Here is a 19094-nt window from a genome sequence, read left to right on the forward strand (position 1 = left end):
CTTAAAGTGGTTAACTCATTAACACATTCTTAGAAATGCCCTGTTTCAAATAATATATGTTTGCCTTTTACATCAAAAGAAAAAGCTACAGTATGTTTTTGATTTTTTAAAAAAATTACATCCAAATGTTTAACTGCTCACAACCATTTTTTAAAATTTTCTGAATGCAGAAGTATCTGTACAGTGGTGCCCCGCAAGACGAATGCCTCGCAAGACGGAAAACTCGCTAGACGAAAGAGTTTTCCGTTTTGGAGGTGCTTCGCAAAACGAATCTCCTATGGGCTTGCTTCGCAAGACGACAATGTCTTGTGAGTTCCTGCTGGGTTTTTTTCCTCCCCCCCCCTTTCTAAGCCACTTATCAGCTGATCCGATCAGCAGATAAGCCGCTAAAAGCCGCTAATAGCGCTAATCCGCCAATGGGCTTGCTTCGCAAGACGAAAAAACCGCTAGACGAAGAGAATCACAGAACGGATTCTTTTCGTCTTGCGAGGCACCACTGTATATGTGTTATAAAATAAAGCCCTCTTCAGATATTTAGTACGGGACAAGGCTCTCATCCATGGGTGGCCTGCCCCCAGCCCCAGCCCTGCCTCATGTACCATACCCTGGGCCAACTTGTAATCAGCTTCAGAATTAATGGTCTCTATGTCGGGGGGGGGTGCTTTCTCTGCATGGATACACGTTCCCACTGAAGGAGCCTTACGGAGTGGAGCTGGTACATGGGACAGCACCTAGGGCAGTGATGGCGAACCGTTTAGAGACCCAGTGCCCAAACTGCAACCCAAAACCCACTTATTGGTCGTAAAGTGCCACCATGGCAATTTAACCTGAATACAGTGGTACCTCGGGTTAAGAACTTAATTCGTTCCGGAGGTCCGTTCATAACCTGAAACTGTTCTTAACCTGAGGTACCACTTTAGCTAATGGGGCCTCCCGCTGATGCCGTGCAATTTCTGTTCTCATCCTGAAGCAAAGTTCTTAACCCAAGGTACTATTTCTGGGTTAGCGGAGTCTGTAACCTGAAGCGTCTGTAATCTGAATCAGGTATGGGGAAAATTGGGTGTGCTCACATGACTAGGACAGAAGGGAGATATGAATGAGAAATGAACGAGAGCACTTGAATCCTGAATTCATACCAACTGTAGAGAAGTAGGGAAGGGATAACAGAACTGATGAATAGGAATACTTTGATTTCTCCCATCCTCTGCACAACACAAAGCTGTGATAAACGTATTAAATGCGGGGACAGAAGAGAATACTGCCCACTAACTTAAAATGTGGCCTAATGGTTATATTAACAGAACATAAAAAACCAAACATCAACTATGTACTTTTTTCAATGTCTTTGTCTCTATGTTAAAAAAACAATTCATTAGAAAGCTCAAATAAGAGATGAAGGATGGGGTTTAACTATTTCCAGTAAGTGTGACCTTGGCTAAAATGATATTAGAAATCCTTATTTTGGAATAAAATGCCTTTAGCACATTCCACACACAAAAGCTTTTCTCGTCTGGCTACATTTCAGACACCCATCCACTACACAACCCCCCACAAAAGCACATGGGAATGTTTTGCATCACAGTTGCTTGCTCCATCAGTCACATGCTGCACAAAAACTTCAAATGATTCTTGCCTCGTAACCATGCCTAATTTAATATGAAAGCCAGAATTTCTGCTCAAACTCTTAGACACACTCAGCTGGATTACTGTATGATTTTTGCCAATACTTTCAAAAGGGGACAGTGCTGGGGGGGGGGGATCCACTCTAGTCCACTCCCATTGTTCCAACTAAGCCAAGATGGTAATAAATTCAACGAACTGGAAAAAGGCCACACTCTAGCTTCTAAACTATTAGGGATAGCCTTGTAAGGGCATATTTAGCATTACACACATTTTCTCTCTCTCTCCCCCCCCTCTCTATCTCTCTCTCTCTCACACACACACACACAGAGAGAGAGAGAGAGAGAGAGAGAGTGTGTGTGTGTCTGTCTTCAGATCTCCTGGAATCAACCAGCAATACAACATACGCAACCTGCCAAAGCGCTTCTTACCTGTAACTTGAGGCACATGGCTTTAATGCCCTACTTTCTTCATAAAGCCAATAAAGCAAGCACTTTTAACACCAAGACAACAGGTGTCTTCCTAGTGGAGTTTGTACGGATGCAAAGCTTTGCTTTATTTTCCACCCCCACATCTCTCTAAGCCAACACACAAGAAGAGTTGGAGCTTAAAACTATTTTTTGTTCCACTAGCTACTGGGAACTCTTAATTTCAACCTTATTTGTGTTTTCCACAATGTGGTGTACAAGTAATCATGTTAAGGAAATCAGCTACACTCGCTTGTCCAACCAGGATTGTCTTTCTAGTCTTGTCTCCTAGCATAAACGAACTGGTTGAGATTTGATTTCCATATGAATGGGGCTAAATCCATTTAATAAATCAGACACGAGAATCCCCTATGTTTGCCTGCAGAGAGAACAAGAACAGCTTCTCGCAACTTTCAGTCAGATGGATTTAGGAGTTTATATCACAAGCATACAATCACTCAGTATCATTTTAGCCAATAAGTGAATCAATGCGTGAAACACCTCCATTAAAAAATGTTGTATGCTGAAGAGTTTGCAAACTGTCTGTAGTGCTCAAATGGCTGTCTTCACACATGTGTATTTTTGGTTTCTATGGAAGCCGCCCAGAGTGGCGGGGGAAACCCAGCCAGATGGGCGGGGTACAAATAATAAATTATTATTATTAATTTATTATTTATTTATTTATTATTATTATTATTATTATTATTATTATTATTATTATTATTATTATCTGACAAGGGCATTTGATTTGCAGTTTGATAACCAAAAAGCAAGATATTGAATTGCAGGTCAAACTACACATTACATTAAACACATAGTAGCCCTTAAGCTCGGGGTTTATAGCAGGCATGAGAGTTCCCTGGCATGGAGTGTTGCAAAGTTTTTTATCTTTCTGCTCCAGTGTGATCCCCATCAGAATTGTCCCCATGCCTACTATTACATTAAGTGGGAACCTGCCATTCCCCCACCAAATAGCAGGTGTGGGGAGCTCAATTCAGATCAAGAGTGCAGTGAGTACAGGAGACTAAAGTCCTCTTTCTCCTCATGCTAGGGGCCCGATCCAAATCACAGCCCCCTATTTGCAAAAGAAAAATCCTGTACTTAAAAGGAAGCTATGTGAGTAACGTAATGTCTAGCTTGCCCTGAGCTTGATAAAGAATGCCATTCCACTAATGAGATGTTTACTAAAGACCCACACATTTTGCTTTCAAGGCCATTATTTTCTCTACAATAAAGTTACCTCAGTAAACACAGATCTTGCCCATAAAATATAATCTAATGCACAAATCTATTACACCAGACGTGAATTTGAGGGAGGGGGGAAGATAAAAGTACAGATCCAGGACGGAGCAGTAATTGAATGTAAACACGTAATGAAGGAACTGTTTCTGATCTTCCTGATTCAAGCAGAAAGGGTTGCAACAAAGCAACCTCAGGAGTTTTGCTTTATGTGGGATTCTGACATCAGTCAAGAGACATAGAGAGCTAAATGCTTTTCAGCTTCCCAGTACGTGAGAAAATCAAAATGGATATATATTTTTAAAGAAAATCTAATAAATAATTGTAAGAATGCTCCCTGATCTGCAATAGACAAGAGGCAACAAATGAAAAGACAATCTACTTTCAATCACTGGAACAGCACCATCTCTATTTTAAAAGAACACTTCAAACAAATTTCTCCGTGGGATGTTTGTAGGCAATAACTGATGTACAAGATACGCAACAGAACTTGGAAGTCCAAAATATGTTTTCGTCATCACCCTTTCACCCTCCATTCCCAGGGGAAGAAAAACCACAATGTGGGAAAGTTTAACAGTGTTACCCAATACTACATAGAATTAATATTATTTATGATAAAAGGGATATAATGCAGCAAACATGAGCAATGTAAGTTTGATGATCGGATAAGCCATATATAGCCTACTGATGTTTTAATTAATGAATCATTCCAACTTATGGATTCTAAACACAAAACAGCTGGGAATGGTAAACTGGCAGAGATTGCGCTGAATTAAAGAAGAAGAAGAAGAAGAAGAAGAAGAAGAAGAAGAAGAAGAAGAAGAAGGGGAGTTTGGATTTGATATACCTCCTTTCAGTCCCTTTAAGGAGCCTCAAAGCGGCTAACATTCTCCTTTCCCTTCCTCCCCCATAACAAATACTCTGTGAGGTGAGTGGGGCTGAGAGACTTCAGAGAAGTGTGACTAGCCCAAGGTCACCCAGCAGCTGCATGTGGAGGAGCGGAGATGCGAACCCGGTTCTCCAGATTACGTGACTACCGCTCTTAACCACTACACCACACTGTCTCTAACCACTAAACACCACAACGGCAGCAGGGCTAACAACTGAGAAAGGGGAGATATGAGTTGGACCCAGGTGGACCCACTTCCACAACCCAAAAAGGAAGAAGATAAACAGCAAGAAATGCATGTTTTCTTTTATGGATATGAGATATTCCTGCTCAAGTTAAGATATGGGTGAGCTCCCGTTGCTCGGTCCCTGCTCCTGCCAACCTAGCAGTTTGAAAGCATGTCAAGTGCAAGTAGATAAATAGGTACTGCTCCGGCGGGAAGGTAACGGCATTTCTGTGTGCTGCTCTTGTTTGCCAGAAGTGGCTTAGTCATGCTGGCCACATGACCCAGAAGCTGTACGCTGACTTCCTTGGCCAATAAAGCAAGATGAGTGCTGCAACCCCAGAGTCATCTGCGACTGGACCTAACAGTCAGGGGTCCCTTTACCTTTACCTAGTTAACTAGTTCCATTAACACAGGAATATGGTGTCACATGGCAACAATTGGGAAAGGAGTTTATGCAGGGAATGTTCATGCTGCAAACGGGTCATTCAAATCCAGTTTTTATGTGTATGTGATTGGCATTCTGCTCAGAAAGTCATTGTTATTCAGCCATTTGCTATCCTCACCACTGATGTACTGTGGAGATCCTGAAAGAACAATTCCTCTGAAGCCGCTTGTTAAATTTCAGTAGAAATAGGAACCCTTGCATTGTTTGGGCCATCAGAAACAAAAGGGCTAGGTTGTGGTGACAGACCACACACATAAAAAACTGAGATCCAGCACCGAGGGCCTTCTGGCGGTTCCCTCATTGCGAGAAGTAAGGTTACAGGGAACCAAGCAGAGGGCCTTCTCGGTAGTGGCGCCTGCCCTGTGGAACGCCCTCCCAGCAGATGTCAAGGCAATAAATAACTATTTTACTTTTAAAAGACAACTGAAGGCAGCCCTCTTTAGGGAGGTTTTTAATGTCTAATGCTGTATTGTTTTTAATATTCAGTTGGAAGCCGCCCAGAGTGGCTGGGGAAACCCAGCCAGATGGGCGTGGTATAAATAATAAATTATTATTATTATTATTATTATTATTATTATTATTATCCACCAAAACAAATGCACTAATGAGCTTTCACACCAGTGTGACTGTGGATGTAAAATAGCTTAACAGATTTTCCATGGAATGGGTAAACTGAGATTCAATGGAGAAAAAGTACAGGCTAGCATTTTGAAAACATGTGGACCATGTAGAAAGGCTTCTAAGCAGAAGCAGCAAGGCTTCCACAACAACGTATTTCTGGAAGCACTCTCCTTCAGCATGGGCTTGCCAGGGTACTTTTCAAGAACACCTTCTTAAATTTGAGTTGGGGGTAACCATCACAGGCCACAGTCATGGTTTTATAGTCAGACTTAACTCAAGACAGCATGGAAGGAAGGACAACAAAAGGTAGCATACTGGCTTCCAGGAGAGTGTGACACTTTTATTTTAACAGAGTCTAGCGCTAAGTTACCCTATTTTTAACCAGTCTCCTTTCTCCAAAAATTGCCACTCGACCTTTGCCCTTATCATCTATTCTCTTGATAGCATCTATTCTGGTTTCAATTTGGCACTATTCCTTAGAGCAAGGATGGAGACCCTTGTGGCTCTCCAGAGACTGTTGAACTTCAACTTTCATCAGGCCCAGTCAACAGGGCCAATGGGCTGGAGTGATAGCAGGTGTAGTCCAATAACATTACCCGTCTCTGCCTTAAAGGGAAAGCTTTGATTTTTCACTGGCCTAAACGTCTTCATACCCAGAAGCAGATAAATCTCCTAAGAACTGGTGTATGGATTCAGGAAAGTGTCCAGGTTTTACATGAAAACTATGGATGATTCCAAACTAAGGCTTTTAATGGTCTGCTTACTACTTTGTTCTCACTGTCAGCTTTCTAATGCCCTCTGTTTCAGCAGGTACCTCCCATCAATTTTCATTTGCTTTTTAGTGGAAATTCAACATCAAGATAGCGTGGAAGTATCAGTAGAAATTAATCTTAAGCTACTCTTCCTAAAGTGCCATTTGGTTAAAACTGGAATACAACTAAATAAAAGACTTAAGGAGTTGTTGTTGTTGTTGTTGTTGTTACAAAAATTAGGAAGCATGAATACAGCTCATAACACTGAGCTTGCTTCCAGACACTGTATGGACATAATTTGCACACTATCATAGCAGTCCTGTTGAAGTAAGTTCAAAAGCGTTGTAATGGATGAGACGTGAACATCAGTCATAAATCCTGGTCCTCAAGACCACAGGCACCATGTTGCCCTGAACCAGTGGTTCTCAACTGTGGGTCCCCAGATGTTGTTGGACTACAACTCCCATCATCGCTAAGCTCTGGCCTTGCTAGCTAGGGGTGATGGGAGTTGTAGTTCAACAATATCTGGGGACCCACAGGCTGAGAAAGGCTGCCCTGAACTCATACTGTCTTGCTAAGACGGGAAGAATCATACTTAATCTAAAATTCTGGAATAGCCTCAGTACTGGCAAACCTACCTACAGAATGGCCTGCAATGTCTTACTCATGGCTGGGCTGAATTAATTTCCCACTGCTAGCAACACATTCTCTCACCTTTGCAGCTTATAGGACCAATTAAAGACCTCTGCAGAGGCCATGTGTGGTTCTTTCCTATTCCTGGCATCTTCTCTATTTTTCTCCACTTACTTGAAACTCTACACCAGCCTAAGGGGCAGCAACATCTTATAAGTTTTATAAAGAACAAATGTGCTTCTAGACTTAAAGGCATTACCCTAAACTAGGTCTCCTAGAACAGCTATTTGCATATATGAAACATGCTTATATGTAATAGTATTAAGGCACAATCATGCATTAGATTAATAGTTTTTCATGTTCTTATATAAATGTAACTCATTAAAATGTCTCCAAAGAGAGGAACCACCAAATAAAAAGGATGTACTGTAGCAGTGAGGCTAATTTTTCCTTCAAATAAAAGACACAACACTTCTGTTGTCTTTATTTCTTTGGAAAACTTGTGTTTTGCATTAGGTGGCCTTAATCTTTCACTTTGCAGGAGGGAAATGGCTGCTGGCAATGAACCACACTAATTAAGTGATGCAATTCTATGTAAACTTCAAGCTACTTCCAACACATGGCCATGCTGGTTTGTATTTTCTGAATTTAAAAAATGGCCATCTCAGATTTATGTGTTTATGTAGGTATGCACATACATGCATGTGGACATATAATAACTAAGTATTTCAATAATACCCCAAAGGGTGTTCAAAATTGTTTCGCTGATGATGCCATTAGGTGCAACATAAATTTGGGACTTGTTTTCTTAAGAGCTATAACCGTGCGATGTACCTTGAATTGCAACAGAAAGTCAGATACAGTTAAAACGAAGTGAACCAAAAAACAACACCTACGTTTAATCTTATAGATCCATACATATTGAGAACCTGGTGTTGTCTTTTATTCATGTACACACTTACACAGCACCTTGTTCTTCCACATTCATTTGATCAGAGTACAGTGGTGCCCCGCAAGACGAATGCCTCGCAAGACGGAAAACCCGCTAGACGAAAGGGTTTTCCGTTTTTGAGCTGCTTCGCCAGACGATTTTCCCTATGGGCTTGCTTTGCAAGACGAAAATGTCTTGCGAGTGTTCCGATTTTTGTTTCGCTCCCCCCCTTTTTCTAAGCCGCTAATAGCCTTTTAGCCGCTAATCCGCTAAGCCTTTAATAGCCGCTAAACCGCTAAACCGCTAAGCTGCTAATAGGGTTGCTTCGCAAGATGAAAAAACCGCTAGACGAAGAGACTCGCGGAACGGATTAATTTTGTCTTGCGAGGCACCACTGTAACTGAAGGAACCAAGGGCAACTCAGAACCAACCTACACACCACAGTGTGTGTAACACAGAACATGCCCCAAAGGGCTACAGCTTCAGAATACAGATGAGGAGATGCATCTTTGAATGCTTCCCCTTGTCAAAATCTCTCTACCTATGGGAACTTGCCATATCAGGAAGAAGAAGAAGAAGAGGAGGAGGAGGAGTTTGGATTTGATATCCCGCTTTATCACTACCCGAAGGAGTCTCAAAGTGGCTAAAAATCCCCTTTCCCTCCTCCCCCACAACAAACACTCTGTGAGGTGAGTGGGGCTGAGAGACTTCAGAGAAGTGTGACTAGCCCAGGGTCTCCCAGCAGCTGCATGTGGAGGAGCGGGGATGCGAACCCGGTTCACCAGATTACGAGGCCACCGCTCTTAACCACTACACCACACTGGCTCTCTTTAGCCTTGACTTTTATCTGATCTGAAGCTTGTTGTTGTTAAGTAGAGGGGAAAGAAACTGCACTTAGCATGCCGTGAAATGCATTCTGAACAGATACGGTGTCAAGATGACCAGAGGAATACCTATGGTCCCTTGCACCCTCGGTAAACAGCTGTATCAGCTCTCCAGAAAAAAATCAGCTTATTGCAGCAATAGCCACATTAGAAATTGCTAATTTTATGAGGTCCAAAGACTTGAAGTGAGGGTGAAGTGAGGGCAAGGCGAGGAAGAAGGCAACAACAAAAAATGAACGCCTTTGTGCTGAGGTTTGAGAAGAACGGGAAACGTCTCCTGTATTTGCTCTTGCTGCGACAGCAGCGGCACATCGCCACACACAAACACATCGTACTTCATAGTCTGATAGCTGATTCTGCACAGGAACACACACATACAGGCCTGTGTCCCTGTCAAAGGCCCGTTTCACCAACCCCTAGGTATGCCTCAGAAGATGACTATGCCATAGCTCTGAACTATGACTGAGATACCTGCTGTAAGCTTCTCCTCCAAGGGTTTCTGAACAGCTTTATTACATACTATAATTTTACTAATGAGCCAAAAACAGCGTGCTTTTCAAAACACAAACTATTGAATGCCAACACATTTAACCAGCATCACATGTATGCAATAAGTAGACTATTAGTCTAAAAAAAGAAATACCGCATTTACTCTAATCTAATGCTCACCTGTTTTGGCCAAATTACGTTGCAAAAATTAAGGTGCACACTAGATTTGATGGTACATTTACCGTACATTTGCCAGCAAACACTTTTTTTTGGTTTCAAGGTTCTGAAAGTTGAGATTTGCATTAGATTCAATGGCACATTAGACTCAAGTAAATATGGTATACCAAAATGCCACATAGATTAGATGTAAAATGCCTTAAGATCTACTGTGTTCAGTGCAGAATGTGGAGACTCTGTAACATGCAATATCTATCAAATATATAGCATATTAATTCTTCCTATTCTTTCTCTTTCATATTTCTACACACAGAGAAAATAACTTTTATTTTGTTAACCTCTTTAATATGATGGCTAATCACGTATCCCACTGTTCGTGAAGTCAAAGGACAACTAAATGCACAAATTAAGAAGTCCTCCATGTTCCAAACAGCTTTGTTGTTCTTTCAAGGGTCATTAATCTTATAATATACCCATTAGCCCTTTCCTAGAATGCTTTCCTTACATTCATTAATAACAGCTCTTTGTACATGGGTAATTTATTTGACCGCTGAGGGTTTTAAATATATTTGTCAACCATTTATTTGATTTCAATTTTTGCTCCTCCCTTGGCATTTTTAGATTAACTTTTTTTAAAAATGTACCTATTAATTTTATAAGCTGCCTCCTCAGCCTACACAGGCCCTCAGAGCTGTACCAGACTTTTCTCTATGACGAGTTGTGGAGAGAAATTTAAAGGGTGAAGGACAGAAGTAGCAGGCTATGTATGAAAAAAATTAAAGAGACAACAGGGAATGGGGAAGGGAACTAATAAGCAGAAACAGTGATACAGTGGTACCTCGGGTTACATACGCTTCAGGTTACAGACTCCGCTAACCCAGAAATATTGCTTCAGGTTAAGAACTTTGCTTCAGGATGAGAACAGAAATTGTGCTCCGGTGGCACGGCAGCAGCAGGAGGCCCCATTAGCTGAAGTGGTGCTTCAGGTTAAGAACAGTTTCAGGTTAAGTACGGACCTCCGGACGAATTAAGTACTTAACCCGAGGTACCACTGTATTAGATTAGAGAAGTAAGAGCAAGGAAAGGGCACAACAAATATAAGAAAGTTTTTAAAAATAATGGGGGGGGGGAGAGTCAAATGAAATGGGAAAGTAAAAGGAGGGGAATTTAAGTAGTTAAGTGTGAGAGGTAAAAATAAGCAAAATCCTGGGGCAGGACTTTGAGTGGAATGAAGCATAAGGAAGCAAAATAAAGAGGTGTAAACAAGCTAATTATCCAAAAATTGTCTCTATTTACAGCAGTTCATTACATGGTTTTGCATCTACTTAGGCAGACACTGCCAAATGGTTGATATCTTCAGGGCTTTGTTTTAAATCCAAAAGTGAACTTTGATGGTTGAAAAGCATAATTTACCTAGTTGTTGCAAAACTATTTCCATAATGGAATACCTTTTGCTCTACGGAAAGAAAAGTTACCTGACATAAAGAGGCTTCATGCTCAAGGCGCATCAGTGGCAACTTTGATTTCATGGTTTCTCACACAGGTTAGTACAGCGGTACCTCGGGTTACATACGCTTCAGGTTACAGACTCCGCTAACCCAGAAATAGTGCTTCAGGTTAAGAACAGAAATCGTGCTGCGGCGGCGTGGCAGCAGCAGGAGGCCCCATTAGCTAAAGTGATGCTTCAGGTTAAGACCAGTTTCAGGTTAAGTACGGGCCTCTGGAACGAATTAAGTACTTAACCCGAGGTACCACTGTAACGGCAAAAGTAATGTGATTATGTTGTTGTGATTATAAAGGAACGATTATAAAGGGAGCGTTAAGTCAGAGAGAATACAAAGGACTTTCACAGCAAAAACGGCCAGCACTGTTCAGTCTTTCAGCTATATTTGTGTTGAGCCCATATTAACTGCTAATATCTTTTTTTGAATGCCCTGAATCTATTTTTATGACCTGCTTCTTGTCTGCACCCCCCACAAGAAATGACTGCCTTTACACACTATAAATCTGGAAGAGTTTTAAAGCAGCATGTGCCAGGGAGAGTGGGACCTTTATGACTGCGGCACCCAGCATGTGGAATTCCATATACGGGGAAATTAGTTTGTGTCTGAACTTTGCCAGTGTCCCATCACTGCCTGAAGACTTTCCCTTTCCAGTGAGCCTTTGATTTGTCTGCTACTTCATTTGTTTCACTTAGTCATGGCTCTTCTTTGAACATTAATTTTAATATTCTGTTGCCATTTTTCTTCTAATCCCCCCCCCCCAAAAAAACCAACGGATTCTTTTTAGTGCTGGCCTTGTGTAGTGTAATGTTTTTTTAAAAACAAAACAAAACACAAACAAACAAATCCAAGAACTATTTTTGTCATCTCTGTTTTCAGAGAGAAAAGCAGGATAAAAAATATTATATAAAGAAATAAAGATCATGCCGCATTGCCACCCAACAATAAGTTGAGAGAGCATACTCCTTAATCTCAGTGCTTGGGGTGTAATACAAATTATTCCATTTAAAAAACCCTATTTCAAGCAGTTGGCTTACAAAATGGCAACCAAATCGCATGGAATACCTGAATGCCTTAGGTTGCAATTGTAATAATATCTACTGTGAATTAAGTCAAACGGAAGAAAGGGCCCTTTTTCTACATTAAGATGGTTTAGGATTGTCGCCTAAATGAAGCAGGAAGATTGTTCCTGGGTCTGAGTAGCAATGCACATCAGTTCTTAGAGTCTGCGAACTGTAGGTTCCAAAGTCACTTCAAGCATGCAAACATTAAAAACAGCAGCAGGTATTTGTTGTGAATTCCAGCATTCAAAAAAATCTGAACTTTTCATTTAATTTTCTTGTGACAAAGAAGAGCATATCCATTAGTCAACAGCACGTTGAAGTATCACCTGTAACATTAATGATTCTGGAACTTGACGAAGCATTAGTTGCTTCTTGTTAGTATTCGCTGCAATAATTATAATATTTTACTAATTTTATCTGTACAAAAAATGCTCCAGTATCTTAGGAAACAAACTTGTTTACAGTGACAGCAGGCAAAAGCAACCTTCAGCTGAAGCAATTAAACCCCGCCTTGGAAATAAGAATCCATTTCTGCGTACATGCTAAATCTGTAATATCCTGGCAGACTGCAATTTAATATTAGCAAATTGCTTGAGAATCAGAGGATCATTCCCTCACACCTTTTATCACAAAAATGAAACTGAACTATAATCATCCATTTCCTCAGTTCTTCCATTGTCCATCTCCCACCAGTAGACCAGAAGGAGCTGTACGATCCGCAAACATTTGTCGAATACAGTAATGCCCATACTAAGGCAATATAACCCAGGAGTTGGCAGCCATACTATCAGCAAGAACTTGGCTACAAAACCAGCAATGAATCATCAGGCTGCAAAGTAACACATTGCCTTTTTAATCCTTCCAAAATAATAAGGAAGAAAGGAAGAAAGAAAACCCAAAAGCCTTTTTCTAAAAGAGAAAAAATAGTTTCACAGAAGTTCTAGCGTGTTTCAACATTGGATTTTTACTACTAAGTGTTCTGAGAAGCAGTTTTGTTTTAAGGCATTCAACACACGACAAGATACTTACTCATCAATCTACACTGTACAACAATAGTCCAATTCACAAAACAGTTAAGTCACAGTCTTTGGCTTGGGTCCAAAAAACTAATGGCAGAAGGGATGAGTAGGAAGTGCCTCAACCCTCCTTCCCTGGCAGCCTCCGCCCCCCTCCAAAAAACAGCTTCTCCTGAGGGTCAGAGAACCCTACAGAATGGGGTGAGTTGGGCCATGGTGCAGGTGTCTGCAGAAGACATGGGGTTTGCTGAAAATCAGGCAGAGGCATATTCTGTGCGCAAAAAAATCAGTAAGACTTACATGTAAATGTGTCTAGGAGGGGGCTGCCAGCTACACTTATTTCAATGGCGCTTGGACTAAAGAGTAAATCCCACTAAAAGGTGGGGTTACGTCTGAGTAAAACATGCACAGGATTGTGCTGCAAACCACCTTAAATCCAAATATTTCAGCTTAACTAGTCATGGACTAGGCCACCCATAACTAATATCCTGGCAAACATATAGCACAACTCAACGTGTTTGTGGCAATACTATTTGCTGAAACAGGAAATGTTATTCAAACTAAACAATAGTAATAAAGTACCCACCAGGCAAAACTTTCATGCTTTCCTTAAACCCTTCCAAATTCTGAGTGTACAGTCTGCTAAGAACTGCTTACAATAGCTGTATTATTTTTATTTTTTAATATGGACTTACATAGAAGCAGGACTGGGTTGCACCAAACCTGTTGAACACCTTAAAGCTATACATGCAGCCACCAATAATTTATTTCTGTCTATTTTGAAAACTGCAATGTACCTATTTGCTATATTCTTCATTTCTGTATCTCTAAGACATCGACCAGACTTGTTCTCAAAGGCAGAAACATTTTATCTGGGTGTATAAAGAGCCAATAACAAACTACTGAGAAGGTGCTCATTTTCTCTAAAAACTATCTCAAACGCTCTCCATTCCACCAGGACAGCACAGTGAGTATGAATGCAGTGTATCAAACAGTATTCTATAGAAATCTTGCTAGACAAAATGATACTTCATCTAGCAAATGCTTACACAGACTTATGGTTTATGTTGTACTGTTTCCGTATCGTTTAAAAGTTTCTGTCCTTAACTTCTTGGGTTATTATATAGAAGAGATGCCCGCTTGGAGCCCATACCTTTTGGAAACCAACTTCTTCGCATCCCCTTTTCCTTTTGCTGCTTTTTCTGGCTCTCTGATTTACTTGAATCCATTTTACAACCTACGGGTCAAAATCATAGAGCTTTTCTTAAGAAGAGGCAACCTGAGTACAACTATTCAGCATGAGTAAGAAACTATAAACAGACTCAAGACACATTTTTCCATTGCTTCACCGGAAAAGGAAAAGAAGAGGAAAATGGAGGGAGGGAGGGGGTGAAAAGCACTTTTCCAGTCTGCAATATCATGCTCTTGGATAATCCATTTAGTAATTTGTGCCTGGTCTAAAGGGATTCCAACCCCCCACCCCATCTTAATGCAGTAAATTGTGTGTGTTGCTCAAATGCAGACAAGAGCAGTAGCACTCTTACTCAAAACATAAAGAAAAGACCAGGCTATATCAAAACAGTTTGTTGTATAGCCACAAAATTCTAAGAGCATTCTAAAAACAAGTGCCACTGACTTAATGGGACTTTCTTTCTAAGTAGCGTCTATGGGTCTGGCTGCACTTTTTCAAAAAATTAAAAAATGCTGCCCATTTCTCACACCTTCAGCTTCACATAATAGAACCTATTATGTGAAGTATGCTAAGGCATACTTGTATTATCAGAGCTAATATAAAGGAACAGCAGATTTTAAAGGGACGCTCTTCTTTATATAAATTGAAGGGAACATTACAGAGCAAAGACTCAAGGCAGGCACGGATAGGAAAAACAACAGTAAGCCTAGAAAACGCTGTTATTAACCAAAATAAGCGTGTTACCTCTTCGTTCACTTGCTGGGCTAGCCGACAATCTTGCCAAGCCTGACTCTCTTCCAGCAAAGGCTAGATGGGAAAGACAAATAGAGTGCAAGTTTACTGAGGTTTTCTAGGTGGCAGCTCGCTTGGGGGGTGCGCGATCCGCTCTCTCCTTGCCCCTCGCCTCCAAATTCCCCGAGATCGGATGCACAGATTCTTTTAGAAGGCTCCCAGATCTGGCGCAAAAACTTTCACCGCTCCGCTTCTTTATTTACCTCCGCGCAGCAAACCAAAAGAGCTCGGGGATCGGGCTAGTTAGTCCCTCTCACCTAGACATTTCCCAAGTCCTAGCCTGGCCCACCTCTTTCTCCTTTCTTTTTCGCTACGAGGGAGAGGCGGGCGCGCAAGAAAGCACTACCTTGACTCGACCAGCAACTTCCCCGCGCTCCGTTTGGTGCGTCTTCCTCCAATTTGCACGCGCGGTTTGGGATCTGCTCGCGTTCGCCCTGGGCGCAGAATTCTCGCTTGGGTTAAGGGATGGCTACGGACGCCCCTTCCCGATTGCATACGCGGGCTGCAAAGAGAGAAGTGCCGCCGTGCCTCTTTTTGCAACGCAGCACAAGGGACCTCCTTAGGAAACGAAACACCTACGAGAGAAGGAGGGGACCCCCCCCCTCCCGCTTCGTGTTCCAGCCTCCGAGATCAGAGGAGAGGAGGAGCTTGCCTTAAGGGTATACAGAGACCGATCGGCTTTGTTCAACCCGTCGCCAAAAGGTACAGGGGTGGGGGGGGACTTACTCTCGAACAGCTAGCTCGGCAATCGCGGCTCACGTCACTATTCAAATGTTATAGCGTCCGTCTGTCTGTCTCCTCTGCGCCCAGCTCCACTTGCCTTGCGTAAAACGTTCGGTTTGAAATCGTTCCCTGCCAGCAAACTGCCCACCCTCTTCCCTCCGAAGTTTCCCTAAAACTGCGTGCAGACGACAGGTTGTCGGGTCTTGCACGCACACGAGGCTTGAGCAGAGTCAACGCGATCAGCCTGGAATACAATTGTGCGGTCCAGGCCGAACTACACAGAGAAATCCCCGAACAGTGAGCAAGCGCTGCCTTCGCCAGCTAACCAGGGGCAAATCTCTCTTTCAACTTCAGCTCTCCGCCCATAAAGGGAAAATACGGTTTCTCGCTTGAGCTCGGCTCAATTAATCTCACATTGCTGAAGAAAAATAACAATCATTCCCTGCTATAAAGTATACAGATAAATATGTTTCGGATACAAGCAGAAAATACAGATTGGAAAAAGGCTGCAGAAGTAGAAGGAGGAGAGAAAAGCAAAAGCTACATATTTCATATTATACTACTCAATTTTGTATTAGAATGCTTGTTGTAATGCGTTAGTTGCCATCATCAGGCAGCTATTATCAGCCCTAATTCCAACCAGAAGTATTTTAACAAACTTTCTAACTTTCTTATTGTTGAAAATACATTGCAATGCAAATAATAATTCAAAACTCCCCACTCCAGATACCTCCTTGACCTCTGTGGAATCCAGAACTGTATCAGATGAATCCCATGGAGACTCTGAAGTGCATCTTAAAAGCAAGCATTAAGTTTGCTTTTTGCAACTGGAATCCTGCCATTTCTATTAGTCATGGGCATTCCACAGCTGACTCCTCCATCAGGCCTCAGATCAGCAAAGCCAGTGCTTTGCTTTAAAGCTGCAACCCTATACTGTGCACACTTACTTGGGAGTAAATGCAACTGAACTTTGCATTACCAAGTAAACATGTCTAGACTCATGATACTCATGAAAACTCAAGGTTCTTTGCTTGCTAAACTGATGGCTTCAAGGAAAACTTCAAACCACTGGAAGTCACTGGCAACAAAGAGCTGGACTTTTTTAAACTTCACATTTAGGGCTGTGCTTTCATATTTTCCTGTTCTATGTGCAAAGAAGAACATAACTCTGGAATAATTATACTTGGCACACTTAAATTACATGTGCATTTATGAATTCCCTGAAAGGTCAAAAAAGAAATCTGTACTTCTGAAAAGTCAGACAAAGCAGACTTTCTCCTACATAGAATTCAGATGCATTTACAAACAGATGTCACAACATAAATGTATGTCAAATGAGAGCACACTAAATCTTGACCACCTCTTTAACTTTACTGCTTTTAGTTTTTAAAAAGATACTGTCCTGCCCTTTTCTTTATTACCACAATAACCTTTCAAGATCAAAAGCTTTAGATCAAAGCCAAGATCAAACTCCTTGCTTTAAATAGAAGCAACACTACCATGAAATATATTATTCAAAGAAGAATGACTTAATGGAGATATCACAGTAGAAAATCTTATTTCAGCTTTTTATTTTTACATATAATAGGATACAAGTAGTAACTGAAAGCTGCTACTTGTTAACGATTATGCCGTTTCATGGGCAAAGGCTAATAGGAAAAAAGGCAATAATCAAAGGAAAGGGTGTTGAAAAGCACATATTTGGTACACGATCTACCAATGCTTTCAGGTCCAAAAACAACAAAGAACCCATCATGAACTAAGTCCCACTTTGTATATTCTAGTTTGCTAGAGTGTTGCATTTGGATGCTGAAGAACCTTTCCACCATGAAGCTCACTGAGCAGATTTGAGCAAGTTAACCCAACCTCACTAACTGGAGGGTGCTCTTTATACCTGTGCTAAATGGAAACTACTTTTCTGACGTGACCCACCTAAAATTGGTCTTAACCACTTAATTGGAATTCATGTGATTAGCCCCCACCCCTATAGTTTGGTCTTTTAATTATTACATTTGTACTCAAAATGCTTGTAGAAAAAGTAATTTTCGCACAGTTCACATAATGTGGCCCCAGAATGACTGATAAGCTTCATGAACCAGCAGTTTCCAGGTTTCCCTTATTCAGACAAATGCAACATGTTCAAATTATGCAAATCAGTGGTGTGAATCACTTTCTATCTTATAAATGCTACAGAAAAGTTACATACACTACTAATGCTAACATTTCTTTATTTAGGAACTGCTCAGAGGGCAGAGGTTATATGAGCATGCTTTGCGTGCAGAAGGTCCCAGACTCTGCAGGTAGGACATGGAAAAACTGTATGCCAGAAAGGGTCTCCATATAAGGCAGCTTCCTGTGGCCCAGCAGGTTTAAAGTCTCACAACCTGATCCTTAGGGTTACTACAGTCCTTTTGCATTTCACTGTCTCAGTTCTGGCCCAATATGTGATAACAGTGTGGTTATTATGCAGACATAATTGGATATGCGTATGAATCAAAGCAATGGGAATAGCCTTGCAGCAAGGAAAAGGCTGTTTCTAAAAGGAGATATGAGTTCTAGATCGGCTATGACGACGCACCAATAATAAGAGCTGCCCTTCTAGACCACACAGTCCATCTAGTGTGGCATCCTGTTCTCAATAGCAGCCAAACAGGTGGCTCTGGGAAGATCACCAGCTTATACTGAACAGTGGCAGTGAATGAGATGGGTAATCACATTAAACGGGGATGTGTGTTAGCATCGCATGAAGATACAGCACCTCAAAGTGAAGAGCACAGATGGCATGCCTATTTTTTATATCCTTAGTCTTAAGAAAAAGTGAAAATTATTTGAATGCCAAACAGTCTTGAAATGTAGCATAAAATATAAATTTGAAATTGTGGTGCCCTCCCTGTAGAACGCGCTTCCATCAGATGTGAAAGAGATAAACAACTATATGACTTTCAGAAGACATCTGAAGGCAGCCCTGCATTGGAAGGTTTTCAAAGTTTGATGTTTCGTTATGTTTTTTATATTCTGTTGGAAGCCACCCAGTGTGGCTGGGGCAACCCAGCCAGATGGACAGGATATAAGTAATAATATTATCATCATCTTCACACCACCTGCAACCTGATCCTTTTAACTGGGATTCAACCTGGGGTTTTCAGCATGCAAAACACATGCTATGCCATGAAGGTATGGCTTTTCCCCAAGGATTTGTTGGGTAGTATCTGTTATCAGCCAGGCCTGAGTCCACGTGTAGCTCTTTCTTTGAGGAGTATGCAGTAAACTGTGAGTGGCTGGAATACAGCACATCACATACCGTAGTTTTCCAGCTCCCTTTCCCATTTGCATCTCAATTATAATTGGACTCTGAGCCTTGCCTCCCTTCAAAGTACTCGGTTTAAGTGCTCTACATATAAAAAACAAAACACATGTCACTCAGTGTAATTT

The 19094-nt window shown here is 41.4% G+C and overlaps 1 protein-coding gene and 1 long non-coding RNA gene across 18 annotated transcripts in view; one reads left to right on the forward strand and one right to left on the reverse strand.

Moving 5' to 3' along the window:
* AOPEP (aminopeptidase O (putative)) overlaps positions 1–19094 on the reverse strand; it is a 185176-nt gene that overhangs the window by 70268 nt on the left and 95814 nt on the right. For 10 of the 17 annotated variants that reach the window (XM_083464881.1, XM_083464875.1, XM_083464866.1 and 7 more), the window contains 2 exons: positions 14892–14954; positions 14109–14192 (listed from right to left, as the gene is read on the reverse strand). The exons of 4 other annotated variants lie outside the window; for them this stretch is intronic. In XM_083464881.1, the coding sequence (XP_083321007.1) occupies positions 14109–14192; positions 14892–14954 (147 nt within the window). Of the gene's footprint in view, positions 1–14108; positions 14193–14891; positions 14955–18963; positions 19054–19094 lie in introns of all 17 variants that reach the window. 3 more of the 17 variants (XM_083464869.1, XM_083464868.1, XM_083464874.1) reach the window with 2 other exon arrangements.
* The window catches only part of LOC310688518, a 122728-nt gene continuing 118921 nt past the window's right edge, over positions 15288–19094 (forward strand). The window contains exons 1-2 of the long non-coding RNA XR_014516999.1: positions 15288–15641; positions 16389–17962. This is a non-coding gene — a long non-coding RNA (uncharacterized lncRNA). The remainder of the gene's footprint in view (positions 15642–16388; positions 17963–19094) is intronic.

The sequence above is a fragment of the Podarcis liolepis genome (assembly GCF_965112155.1).
Source record: "Podarcis liolepis genome assembly, chromosome: 11".
In the NCBI taxonomy this organism is placed as follows: Eukaryota; Metazoa; Chordata; class Lepidosauria; order Squamata; family Lacertidae; genus Podarcis; species Podarcis liolepis.